Here is a 13,552-nt window from a genome sequence, read left to right on the forward strand (position 1 = left end):
TTTAAATCTCTTCTGGGATCCAGACCTAGTATTGGTAGTGGTATTGCTAAGTCAAAGGGTATGCCTGGTTTTATAGCCTTTTGGGTATAATTCCAAATTGCTCTACAGAATGGCTGAATCAGTTCACAACTCCACCAACAGTACATTAATGTCTCTTTTTCCCCCACATCTCCTCCAATATTTGTCAATTACCTTTTCTCTCCTATTAACCAATCTTATAGGTATGAGGTAGTACCTCAGAAGTGTTTTAATTTGTGTTTCTCCAATCAATAGTGAGTTAGAATATTTTTTCATATGGCTATAGATAGCCTTGATTACTTCATCTGAAAACTGATTATATCTTTTGATCATTTTTTAACTGGGGAATGGCTCTTATTTTTATAAATTTGATTCAGTTCTCTGTATGTTTGAAAAATAAGGCCTTTATCAGAGAAAACTGCTTCAAAATTTTTCTTCAGTTACTATTGCTAAGTGTATTTCTCTTCATTCTATTCCCCCACACCCATTTATTCTATTCTCTCTCTACTTTCACTCTGTCCCTCCTCAAAAGTATTTTGCTTCTATCTCTTCACCCAATATACCCTCCCTTCTATCATCACCCACTTCTCTTACTCCCAAGCCTCAGGGGTTTTGTGCTGCTGTTTTCAGAGATACTTCTAAGGAACTGTAAGTTTTCAGCTCTTCCAAGGTGGTATGATTTAAGGAGAGGTGTTTACTAATCTCCTGGCCTGTGCTCTGGTTTGTGAGTGGCCACAAGTCCTCTTTTCTGCCTTGGGACTGTGAGGAGGGCCCCCCTCCACTATGGCTGCAAGCTCTGCTATGCTCCTCCTTGCCCTGAGACTGCCACCTAGGACTGTGACTGGGAACCAAGTATGGGCAAAGCAACAGAGTCCTGCTGCAGTGCTAGCCAAAAGACCCCTGTAATCTTCTGACCAGTTGTTTGATCCCCTTACTGTTTGTGGTCTGAGAGGTCTGGAAACTGCCATTGCTACCAGTGATTCAGCTGACTCGAGGCTTGCTCCAGGTTTGCTGGGGCCCAGTCTGTACTACCATGGCTTGTGCTGGACTATGCTCCTCTCTCATCGTGGTGCAACAGACCTTTCCCACCGACCTTCCAAGTTGTCTTGGGCTGGAAATTTGTTTCACTCTGGTTTTTTTGTGGGTTCTACTTCCCTAGAATTTGTTTAGTCATTTTTAAAGGTATGTGGAGAGGTTTGGGCCACCATCTTGGCCTACTGCTTCTTTCTATCAGACAATACTGCTCACCATTATTCATCCTTCCTCATAAGATTTTAAAAATTAGTTTATATTCTAAATTGATGCTGCCTTTGGCAACCATGTTTCTCTGATGGGTAAATGAAATATTCGCTGCAAAAGGTGTTTAATGCACTCTTTTCCTCTTATGGCAACAGATTTACAGTGGTTCCATATAAATATATATAATTCTATTTAAAATTGTGTTGATATTGTCACTGATGTCCATGGCCTCATCCTAATTACTAAGTTAAATAGTTCTGGACTGAGTCACTTTCATTATATGCTACATTTTCTCTCATTATTATTCTTGCATTTTACTAATTTGGACAAGACAATTTAGACTGCTGATTCAGAGGTAACTTCTGCAACAATAACAAGTCTTTTCCTTTTAAAATATAATCTCTTTTATTTTTTGCAATATTATTAGTACTTGCCATGTCCAGCCAATTGTTTTCTTCAACAAATTGTTCACAATATAAAGATGTAAGGCTTCTATGAAGTCTACAATTCTGACCTCTCATACTTTTCCCTAAATCATACTTTCTCATATATTTCTTATAATGATTTTCACCTTTTGCATCTTTGCACTGATGTCACTAAGCATCAGAGTGCACTTTGATTTACTTGGGACGGTATTATTGAGTTCTTTGTAGAATCCTTTTACCTTTTTATCCTCAGCAACTGCTGTTGGTACATAAGTTTCAACTATTTTCATGGCGCAATATGAGACAAATGAATATTCTATGAAATAATCTTTATTGCAGCCTTTTGGGATATGATGAAACCTATGTCCCATCCTTCCACTTACCTATAACTTCTTTCTGGTCTCATTTATAACAATAATGTAAATATTGCTATAATTCAGCTTCTCCATTAGATGAAGAGCTCACATTTAGAAATACAATAAATTAAATAGGTAAAATTAATAAAAATAAACTTAATGAAGTCTAAAAATCCTCTACCTCTATGCCAATGCTACTGGAGAAACAGAAGAGACCACATAGGACTAAGGATCATTTTGGTTTTTCCTTTGTTTCACAGATTTCTATGCTAAAAAATCCATCACCAAGTAGCTAGTCTACTGGTGATAAACCACTTCAATATAAACTGAATTGGTCTCCAAAAGGAGATTTAAATTTGAATATGGCTAAAGTCACACTCAAAAGTCTGCCTAGCTTGGTAGATTCTGACAAAGTTTGAAATCTTCTAGCATAGCTTTCAAGAACCCAGAATCATCTCTAAGTCGTGATAAAGCATTCAAGTAGGACTTCGTGGTTCCTATACAATTAAAAAAAATTATACAGCCTACTAAATCTTTTCGGGCTTATTTTTTCCTTCTGTCTACAAGTTCTCACCTGTCCCAAATTATTATTTTCCTTCTCTTTTTCTTTTATCTTCTCTCTCTTCCTTCAAATCCATGAGAACTCTCTCTTCCTTACCCTCCCTATCTCATCTTTGACTGCCCATAACATGGAATCAAAGTTTATGCTTTGTTATTTACTATATTTATTGAGTAAGGTTTAATTTTTTAAGTAATCAGGTAAAGTCAGATGTTTAATCTATTTTAACTCATAAAAGCGTATTAAAGTATTAAAAAAAACTATAAATGGTGATCTTTTCCCCATTAGCATGTCAAAATGAGAATAGGCATACAGATTTGGTGTTAGGCGATTGATGATTCCTTTTTTATTCTTAGACATTTGCAGAAACCTTCATAAAATAACATTTCACATAGGGAGAACCTGCAGGCCTAATGTTTCATATTGTGACAAGGTGATAACTGACGTTTGAGTTTGCCAAGCACTTTACATACTTTCTCTCTTTTGATCCTTCCAACAACCCTATGAAGTAGGTACTTCAGGTATTCTTCTTCTTTTATAGATGAGGAAACTGAAACTGAGAGAGGTGAAGTGACTTGCCTATGGTAATATAGCTAGAAAATATCTGAGGTAAGATTCAAACGCAGGTCTTCCTAACTTCCAGTCCAGTATTATCTACTATGCCATGCTGCCTCTCATATAAATATAAGAAGTATACTTAGCCTGGAAAAGTCAAAGTCTCCATTTTTTATCTTCTATTTTTACACTCCTAGTCTTGCTATAGTGATTCAAGAAACCATATTTCAAAATAATTCCACTTTTCTGGGTCTTACCATTTGAAAGTAGTTTGCATAGTCAATTTCTTTGGCCACAAAACTGTACATATCAGCTGAGAGCTGGTCCTGTGGAGGGTAAAATGTCAAGTCAAGTTATGAATAGTCATGAAAACAACAGAAGACTAATCAAGTATAAGTGTTTCAACATCTGAGGCAGCAGAAAAGTGAAATGGAGGAGTCCTAATTTTCTTTAATCTTGTTAGATTACCTTGGGCATATTACAAATCTTTCATGTGTGTTTCACTTTGCCACAGAGGGCAGCATTGCAGAAAAAAGTATATAAGTTTAAAAGAAGCAAAGGAAAAGCTTTCTAAAATTTGAGTTAGTTTAAAGTAGAATGGGGTTTAATGGATTCTGTGATTGTATCTGGTGTTATACATGCTAAGTAGAGAAACACACTTAGGTGAATCCAGAACTTGTTAACTGGCTACATGCAAAAAATAATTAATGGTTCAATGACAACTTAAATGAAGTCTCTAGAGGAGTACCATGGGCTGTATAAAATTTTGATCAATAACCTATAGATGGCTAATTTAGCTAATTTCTTTCTTTTCTTGTAATCACTTCCTCCATCCCCCTTATCCTAAACTACCCTTAGAGGTTGGAATTTGTTTTGCTTATAATTAATCCTTTCCTGAATTGAACCTCATTCTTATTCTCTCCTCTCTCCAAAACCAATTCACTCCTGTTTCCCTAATGAGCTGAATACATTTCTATATCAAACTTTGTTACCCACTTTCCCAATGCTTTTCTCATTGTCTTCTATTTGCACACCCCAATTATATAAGTTCCTCCCACTCCTTCCTCCTTCCCCAGTGTATTATTCATTTTTCCTTTCTTATTTCTTCTTTTAAGAATATCAAAACCTAACAAAAACATTTATAGGCCCTCCATCTTATTTCATTCCCTCTATAGCCATTGAAGACCTTACAGTTCTGAGGAAATACTTATTTGTTGTTCCCCTATAAGAATGTGAACTCTTCATACATTTATAGAACTTTTCAATTGCTCAAATGTTTTTATGTTTCTATATTTCCCTTGATGCCTGCTTTTGCAATTCCAAGTTTCTGAGGTTTGAGCTTTTTAATCAGGAAGCTTGGAAGTTCTCTATTTCATTAATGGTTCATTAGTTGCCCTATTCTAACAAATTCAGTTTTCCCATATAGGTTATTCTTGTTTCTAAACTTATATTTTTTGCTTTTTGGAATATAGTATGCTAAGCTTTACTCTTCTTTTTGTTGGCCATTGCCAAGTCTTGTGCAATTCCAAATTTGCCTTTTAGCTATTATGTGTAGGCAGTTTTCACCCATGATTTCCTGAAATATGGTATCTTGGCTACTTTTCGTGTCATGGTTGAAAAACCATGCTTTTTTTTTTCCTACTCGTACTGTTCTTTAGTTCTGCTGTTTTTGATATGATACCTTAATACCTTACACTTTTTTTTCAGTCTGATTTGTTTTAATATTTGTGTTTTCTTATACAGTCATTATCTTTTGTTGGTTTCATTCTAATTTTCAAGGAGTCTTTATTTGGGTAAGGTATGGTGCTTATTGTACTAACATATTAATTTTTCCCTTTCTCAGTCTTTGGAATTCTTATTTCATTTATATATCTTTAAAACTGATTTCTTTCTTTCTTTCTTTCTTTTCTTTCTTTCTTTCTTTCTTTCTTTCTTTCTTTCTTTCTTTCTTTCTTTCTTTCTTTCAGGAATTCCAGTTGACTTTGTGGAATCACTTGTAGTCATTGTGGAGTTACTTCCTTCCTCTTGGTTTGTTTATTAGGTCCAAGTTCTTTATTGCCAGTTTCTTTTTTTTGTTAAATTTCTTTCAGTCTTTACTTTCTGAATTGGAAAATTTATTTCAGGGCCAGGTTCTGCACATTTCTGGTGGGAATTTTTAGGCCATTTTTTGGTCCTAATCTGTATTATTTGGTATCTTACTGCTGCTTTCTCTGAGTACTGAAATCGATAATGAAATCAGGGGCACCTCAAGCCAGGCAACTATAAACTTTCAATAGGTCTTAAGCAGTATGATCTATGGCATTTGCTGATAACTGCCCCACTTGTCTCATAATTGTAGTATCTGACTCCAGTTTAAGCCTCGGAGACATAATTGTACATTTGCCCTTGCTTGGAGCTCAGTCAACTACTGCTGGCCTCATTCCCTGTCAGCTGGCTAGAAGGTTCAGAGGGCAGAACTATGTATTTGCCCCTGGTCCCAGATTCCTGCCCTGGTTACTCATCCGTAGGCCCTACCTCCAATCTTTGAGCTAAAGCTGAGATAATGTTCTGGGGTCAGAACAATGAGATACAAACTCACCTCTGGTCCACCCACTGCCTTGATACATAGCTTCAGGTTCCTATTCCTGTTACCTGCCTTGGTACCACAAGCCATAGCCTTCTGAGATCCCCCTGGATCTCAGAGTGGCACTGCTGCTGGCTCATCATTGCACTGACTGAAGGCCCCAGCCTAGGTCCTTCTGCCTGAATCTCCTATCCAGCATCCACAGGCTTCTGGCTATCTTCATATACTAATCTGAATTGGAAATATGAACTAGTATGGTTTTTCCTGATCATCACTCCATCTGGTGCTTTACCACAATCTTTACTGGAGTAGTTGTGGGAGAAAGCTTGATTATATGCCTTCTGCTTACTGCATCATCTTTGCTGGTCTGTTTCCACAGTCATTAATAATCATGTCTTCCAATTCTTGCTAGCAATATTATTCGACAATTCTTTTAGTAGCCTAAGTTCATCTGGGCCTGGTGACTTCAATATGTAGATGCTTTTTTATTATTATGTTAGTTATTTTGGGTAACAAATTCCTATTAGTTATTTTGGTTTTGTCCTTTTCAGACCAAATAGGTAAAGATATAACATAATTTGAGTTAGGAGAGAGCACTAAAAATTAAGTGGTTTAAGGAGAGGCTACCTATAGGACATGGCACATGAGCTGAGCCTTGAAGAATGATAGGTTCTAAGAAGCATAGGTAAAGGAGTGCTTTCCAGGCACGGAGGACAGCCTGCACAAAAGAGATAGAATGTCTGATTCTAGGGAATAGACAGGAGATCATTTTTGCCTGTAACACAGAGTACATTAAGGGGAAGTATAGTGAGATAAATCTAGAAAAGTAGAGTAGAGCCAGATTGTGAAAGCAAGGCACAGAAAACAGAAACAAATAAGAGTACAGAAGTCCTGGCTTCCTCTAATTAATTACAATTGTCCCACAGACCAAAAGCAGTGGTTATTTCCTTGAGCATGCTCTTTTCCCCAATTTCTTAATTTAATCTTTAGCCATCATTAGATTTTTCTCACCAGTTTTAGCTCATTCTAAACTAATTCTAACTGGATAATATTTTCATTTAATCAATGTACTTTAATCAACATTTAATATGGACAAGATAAGCTATAGCTAAAGTATATATAAGGCATTGTAAATAAAATTTCAAGACAAAGCAGAAGTCCCTTAATAAATATCATTTTAGTCAGCAGAGGATAAATGCTATTGGTAATATCTACACTCCTAATTCAGTTAACACCTATGAAATTTCTATTGTTCCACTCCAAACCTGGGGTATATAGGTGCAATTATGAGACTAAAATTAGCATATTCTCCTTAAGTCTAATATGTTTGATTCTTTTCTGCTTTAGTAAGTTCTGGAAAGAAAGATGAAGGAATGCAGCCTTATGTGACTCAAGACAGGGATGTGTTAATTTCATTTTTAAGCACTGAAATCTTTGGCACTGAGACCAGCAATTGCCTTCTTTCAAGCAGGTAACAGATCATTAGCTGTTAGAGAATGGGAAAAAATTAAGAGACTGAAGTTGATGGACAAGTATGAGTAATATTAAATATTAAAATTCCATTTTCATTTGCTAAGAAGGCTTATATACAGCACCAATCACCTCCCACCTTCTACAAATATCCCAGTTTGTTAATTTAGCTGTTGCTTATGAAATGAGTAATTTACTTTTAAGTAAAGAATATATGGTCTTACAAAAAATGAGAGATTAAGATATTAAACAAACTGTCAACACATATTAACATATCTTTTATCTCAAGCACAACGATCATTACTTAGAGTAGATACAGATGCCTTTTAAAAATTAATAAGAAAGTAATCTGAACACATGCATGTTTAAAGGTTCTTTATATCTCATAAATATATCAAATGTCAAGCATAAGTAAGATGATGGGATATAAAACACAATGAGATATAAATGTACTTAAGGAGATTTGTATGACATATCTAAATCGCTAAAGATGTATAGTTTTGTACCTGACCTGTTAATATAAAAATTAAAGATAAAAATGATCATGATAGAAAAATGGGAAAGAATATAAAGAGCAAAAGTGGAATAGGCAGGAAAGAAAAGAGAATACTAATACTAGAATGAAGGATGAACAACCACAATTGGATAGAAATTATATTATCTGTACTCCAAGAATATTGGCACTATTCTTGTTGGTCCAATGATATGTGAGTTGCTAGGCTAATGAATTCTTTTGAATCTATCATTGCTTTCTCAGTAAAGAAAGAAGACTTGACAGGCTCACTTAAGTACAGACAAAATACTACGGATCTATCTATGATCATGGCCATTTGGGTGAACTTACGTGAATGAGCCTGATGGATACTTCAACAGAATTGGCTGTGGCTATGTGGCAAAGGGATTGTGCTTCCATACTTTCTTTTTAGTTTTGTTTTTCATTTGTTGATCACTAATTCTACTCATCTCATGTTTGATGTAAGCTTGATTTTACTATGCTTATGTGACACTGTGTGATTTTATGTTTCTAAACACAATTCTAAACCCCTGGCTAGATCCTGGGAACAGCTATTTCAAATAACATAACTGAATACATATGATACCCTTCAATAATGTACTGGGTGGGGGGGGAAGTTTTGAGCTGATGGAGAGTAAATTTTTCTAGACAGTAAGCTTTTCCACAAACATATGTTGGACTACAGTATTCAATGAGTTTGGAAACATAAGTATCATGGTAATCTGAAAAAGAACATTTCCTCCATAAAAGTGAATAGTTTTACTCTCAGGAGTTAGTTTCTCAAAACTCTAGTACTTAAATTTGATATAGTCTAGAAGATATTAAGAGATTAATAGTGTCTATAGTTTCCAATTAGGAAAGGGGATTGGTCAAACATAATAGCAGATGATAACAGAAAGACCAAATAGAAGTTCTTGAATATAAGTAGTCAGTTTGAATTACCTACTGCCAGAGTCCCCTATAAGAATCTGTAATAAAAGTGTTTTTTGTTGTTGTTTTTAATCTAGCACTGACAGGAGCATCAACGTAAAGAAAGAACAACAAACATATTATTTTCTTTCAACATGCAGGAGGACTAATGGAAATAGTTTGCTATCTTCTAGTCCAGCACACAATCAAATTTCTTTCTCAGGATCCTAAAGACCTATACTTCCTTCCAAAAGAATCACTAGGATCTAAGATCAAGAACAAGGGTTCTTAATCTTTTTTTGTCATGAACCCCTTTGCCAATCTGGTAAAGCTTTGGTCTCCTCAGAATAATGTTTTTCATTGTATAAAATATATAGGATTATGAAGGAAACCAATTATAACAACAATATAGATATCATAATATTAAAAAAAAGTTCATGTACCTCAGGTTAAGAATCCTTGACAAGAATATACTAAAGAATTAGATGAGACTTGGTACCTACAGATACTCTGAATTTCAGTTCAAAAGAAAGATGAGATTTTGGGGGGGCTATTATTAAGTCTCAGTTTCTTAGGTAAGGGACAAAATGAGGTCAAAGAGGGGGCAGTTACCCTGCATATCTCCACTCGGTTTGCGGCTTCCTCCATTTCTTCCCTGAGGGCATCAGCTTTGGCACCTGATGGCTGCAAGTTGCTGGACAAACCTGAAGATTTGGAGGTCTGCTGCCACCTTGTGGGAAACAAGGGAGAAAAAGAGAGGCATGAAGTAGGAACAAGGTCCGAAATGAGCTGAATACCTGATGACAAGTATCACCCAAGAAGCTGCTGGCCAGGCCACAATGCTGCCCTGTTTTTAAAGCAAGAGGTAGAAATGTATCGTCAGGAGTTGGGGGATCAAATCCTTGTAGCACTGGCACTAATCCTCCTCAGTTTTATCTTCAGAAAAACAAAGAATACTATTTTCTACCTCTCTCATGGAGAAGAATTTCAAAGAACCTGGCCAATTTGTGAATAATTTTCAATTACAGGGGAAATATTTGACTTTAGAAAGAGCACCAGGATAACAATATCCTAAAAATTGAAAAAATATGCAACATTCACCCTTGCTATTAGTCTTAGAGCTCCATGGGTATGGTACTTTAAGTGAGTAAGATTTTTTCAAAAATATACACAAAAATCCCATTCCAATGAAGAACATGCCAACAAAATAGTTGGTGGAAGTATCAGAGACAAATTCAGGTTTGATTTCAGGAAAAACTTCCCAATAAATCTACCCCAAAATGGAATGGGCTTTCCTGGGAAGTAGTGAGTTCCCCCTCACTAGAGGTAGTCAAACAAAGGCTGGATAATCATCTGTCACCTATATGGTTGAGAAAATTCTTGTACAGATACTATTTAGATTTGTATTTATTACCATTTGCCTCAATTGTTGCAAGAGCCTCCTAATTAAGCTCCCTTATAGGCCTTCCCTGTGTTAAGCCATCCTCTTCACAGCTCCAAAAGCAAACAAGAAACTTTTATAAAACTCTAAGAAACAAAATTTATTTTTGTAAAATCAATAAAACTAGTAGAGGACTTTTCACTTTTCCCCCCTGAATAGACATTTAGGAAGGCTACTGCCTTCTGTACTTCTGAAGTTCTACTTGGGGTAGCTGGTGAGTATCATCTGATGATACACTCAATCAGCTCTCTTGCTCTTAAGCGACAGTGTCTACTTCTGAAAATTAATACTTCTGCCTTTTCTGGCTTTTCACTGCCCTCCTCTTCACAGAATTTATCTGTTTTTATCTGAGGCCCCAGTATGATCTCCATTGCCTTAATTTTGGAGCCCTTCATACCACTTAAGGAACCCATGAGGATTGTATCTACCGTAAACCAGAAAGGGCCTTTCTCCTGTGGTTTGGGTCTTCTCCTAAGGTGTGACTAATTCTAGGCTTCTTAATGAGCTGGTCACTCTCATAATTTAACAAGAATCAAGGGGAAGCTGATAGTACCTATCAACTCAGCTCCCCAAATAACTTTCTAAGTATGAGTTTGACTCTCCTGCTCAAGAATCTTCAGTGGCTCACTATTATCTTTTGGATAAAGTATTAATACTTTAGAGCTTGCCCTTTAGAACCCTTCACAATCTGGCTCCAGATTTCCTTTCCAGAATTTATTTTCTAGTAATATACTACATTCCAAGTGGAAAAGGGTTACATGCACAGCATGACTTAACAATGTCTCATCATGCAGAAGAGGTTAGGGAACCTGCTCCTAGGAGAACTGTGACAAAGTATAATGGAAGTGCCTTGGAGAAACTGTGGTCCACATGTGGAAATTCCATAACTACTTCTGTTCAGCTAATTATAGAATGATTAGGAGGCTTTGATTAGCCCTTCTAAAAAGCCAGTCAGACTCATCTACTGTCTGATCTTGGTTTGACCTGGCAGACAGAATCCAGTGAAAGACAATACTGTAAAGGGAGAGAACAGGGGCCTTCTCCCCTCTAGAACCATGTGGAACTATGAATACAGGTCTAGGTTCTTTTCCTGCCTTCATGTTTCCATTTTAGGTGGAGGGAGAGTGGTAGGCCTATGTTTGGGTTTTGAAGCAATTAAGCATTTATGTTCCAGAAATAAGGAGTAACCTTCAGTTACTCTTAGTAACTACTGAAACAAGGGCTTATCCAGCCTGGAAGCTATATTTCAACATGAACTTGGTAGAAATTGAGAGAAGGAGGTAGGATAAGGAGAGAGTATGCCTCTAAGTTGTGGTGGGAAATAGTTGTACTTTTGTCATATATCTTTGAAGTAAATATCTCTTTTGTAAAATCTAATTGATGCTAACTGGTTAAATGGAACTGCTTTTGTAAAATCTAATTGATGCTAACTGGTTAAATGGAACTGCGATTTTTGGCACTGGCACTTAACAGTGGGAAGAAAACAGACAGTCAGAGTTCAAGTTGAAAACATTAGAGAAAAGATGCCCCTATTCCTTAGGGTATTCTAGAACCCTGATGGGGAAGATGGATCCTGATTCCAGAACACTGAGGCCACAGCATACTTGCGATACAGTCAAACTGACCCACCTGACATTCCTCAAACTCAGTGTTCTATCTCCTGCTTCTATTACTTTGCATGAGTTATCCCACATGCTTCCCTAAGAAGACAGAAACCTCCTACAGTGCACAACAGCAAAACTTTGCATGATCTTGATTTTCAGTATAAATACAGTATAAATTCAGTATAAATACAGACCATGACATGATCCTTTTTGACTTCTGGGATTTTAAGCAGGAGATATCATAAAAGCTAGTCTTGCAGCCCTTTCTCAAAAAGTAAATTTACTCTCTCGTTAATTGTACCATTTAGGATTTTTAATTTCCATCACATGATATCCCTATAAGAAGCCTTTCCTGATGCCCTCAGTTGTTAAATCCTCTCTGTCTTCAAATTATGCTGTATTTACTTATGTGTTTATGTGATGTTGAATGTAAACTCCTTGAGGAAAAGAGAATAATATTTGTAGTGGAAAGAGTAGAATATCATAAAGAAAATCAATCAATCAAGTGGTACAATGTAGGAAGAATGAAGGAATAGGCACTTTCAACCAAAATGGCTATGTAAATGGAAGCAGACCATCCCAGATCCTATATACCTATTTTAACAAAAATCTGAACTTTATACCACGCTGAATAATGATCAAGAAGTCCAACAAGAAATTATAGTAAGGGGGGCAGCTAAGTGGCTCAGAGGATAGAGCACTGGCCCTGAAGTCAGGAGGACCTGAGTTCAAATCCGGCCTCAGACCAAACACTTGACACTAGCTGTGTGACCCTGGCCAAGTCACTTAACCCCAATTGCCTAAAAAAAGAAAAGAAAAGAAACCATAGTAAGTAAGTATGCCAGAACTGCACAAGAAGTTAACCAGAAGCCTGTGAGGAATAGGAAAGGGAGGGGGGTAACAGCTGTAAAGCCACTGCCAGCATAGGCAAATAGCCCTCCTAGCACGATGGGACATGGGCCAGAGACACTTATAGGCAGCAGAGTTGCCCCAAGAAACATCCATGGTGGCCAAAAAGCCCCATGGTAAGGACCTTAGAAGCCACAGAATGATAGAACCAGTGCAATGAGGCAATACTTGGAGCATGATGGTTCTAGGGTGACTAAGACACTCCAGGCCCAGGAGCTCTGAAATCCCTACAACTCTGTCCTCTTCCAGCTCTGATTCTGATCCTTCTCATTGTGAAAGTTCCTTCAGTACCTGTGACCTTCTCACCCTGGAACATCCTTGTGCCTTCTCCCATTGGTAAGTTCTTCCCAGGACTTCCATGTTGTGGAAGGAATCAGGACAATCATCTTCTACTCTTCTCCCAGTTCTGCTTCTGATTCTCCGTACTTTGCTACCTCCCCGCCCCCCAAAAAAAAACACCTTTTCAACTCCTGTTTATGTGATGCCTTTCTCCATTAAAATATAAGTTCCTCAAGAGCAGGTATTATCTTTGTTTTTGCTGGCATTTATATCCTAGCACTTAGCAAAGTTCTTGGCATAAGTATATGTCAAGCACTTAACAAATCTTTATTAATCTGACCTGACATGAAATGCATTGGAGGGCCTTTAAAACCCAGCACTCTGAACCTCAAAGATCTAGAAGGGCCTAACCCAGTTGAACAAGGGTGAGACTAAGCAGGGTTGTCCACCCAAAAATGCAGCAGGGGGCATAGACTCATCCTGGCGCAAAGCTCTAATTTAGGAAATAAAGCTAGAGAGATAAGTAAACCAAAGAAGACCCCAACTAGTATTAAGAAAAAAAATATCGTAGAGATTCCCTCCTCCCAAAATGAAGAGAGTAACTCTATTACAAGTACAAGATGAAACAAAAAGGAAAAAAAAATGGATTTACCGCAAGGACTACAGAAATACTTAGAAAAAATGAAGCAAGAGAAAAAATAAAAGCTCTAG

The 13,552-nt window shown here is 36.9% G+C and overlaps 1 protein-coding gene across 3 annotated transcripts in view; it reads right to left on the reverse strand.

Moving 5' to 3' along the window:
• Window positions 1–13,552, reverse strand: part of ARHGAP44 (Rho GTPase activating protein 44) — a 149,452-nt gene that overhangs the window by 80,330 nt on the left and 55,570 nt on the right. For all 3 annotated transcript variants that reach the window (XM_020965926.2, XM_020965924.2, XM_020965927.2), the window contains exons 7-8: window positions 9,221–9,338; window positions 3,410–3,478 (exon numbers count right to left, since the gene is read on the reverse strand). In XM_020965926.2, coding sequence (XP_020821585.1) covers window positions 3,410–3,478; window positions 9,221–9,338 — 187 coding nt within the window. The remainder of the gene's footprint in view (window positions 1–3,409; window positions 3,479–9,220; window positions 9,339–13,552) is intronic.

The sequence above is a fragment of the Phascolarctos cinereus genome, unplaced genomic scaffold (genome assembly GCF_003287225.1).
Source record: "Phascolarctos cinereus isolate Bilbo 61053 unplaced genomic scaffold, phaCin_HiC Scaffold_5;HRSCAF=322, whole genome shotgun sequence".
Taxonomy (NCBI): domain Eukaryota; kingdom Metazoa; phylum Chordata; class Mammalia; order Diprotodontia; family Phascolarctidae; genus Phascolarctos; species Phascolarctos cinereus.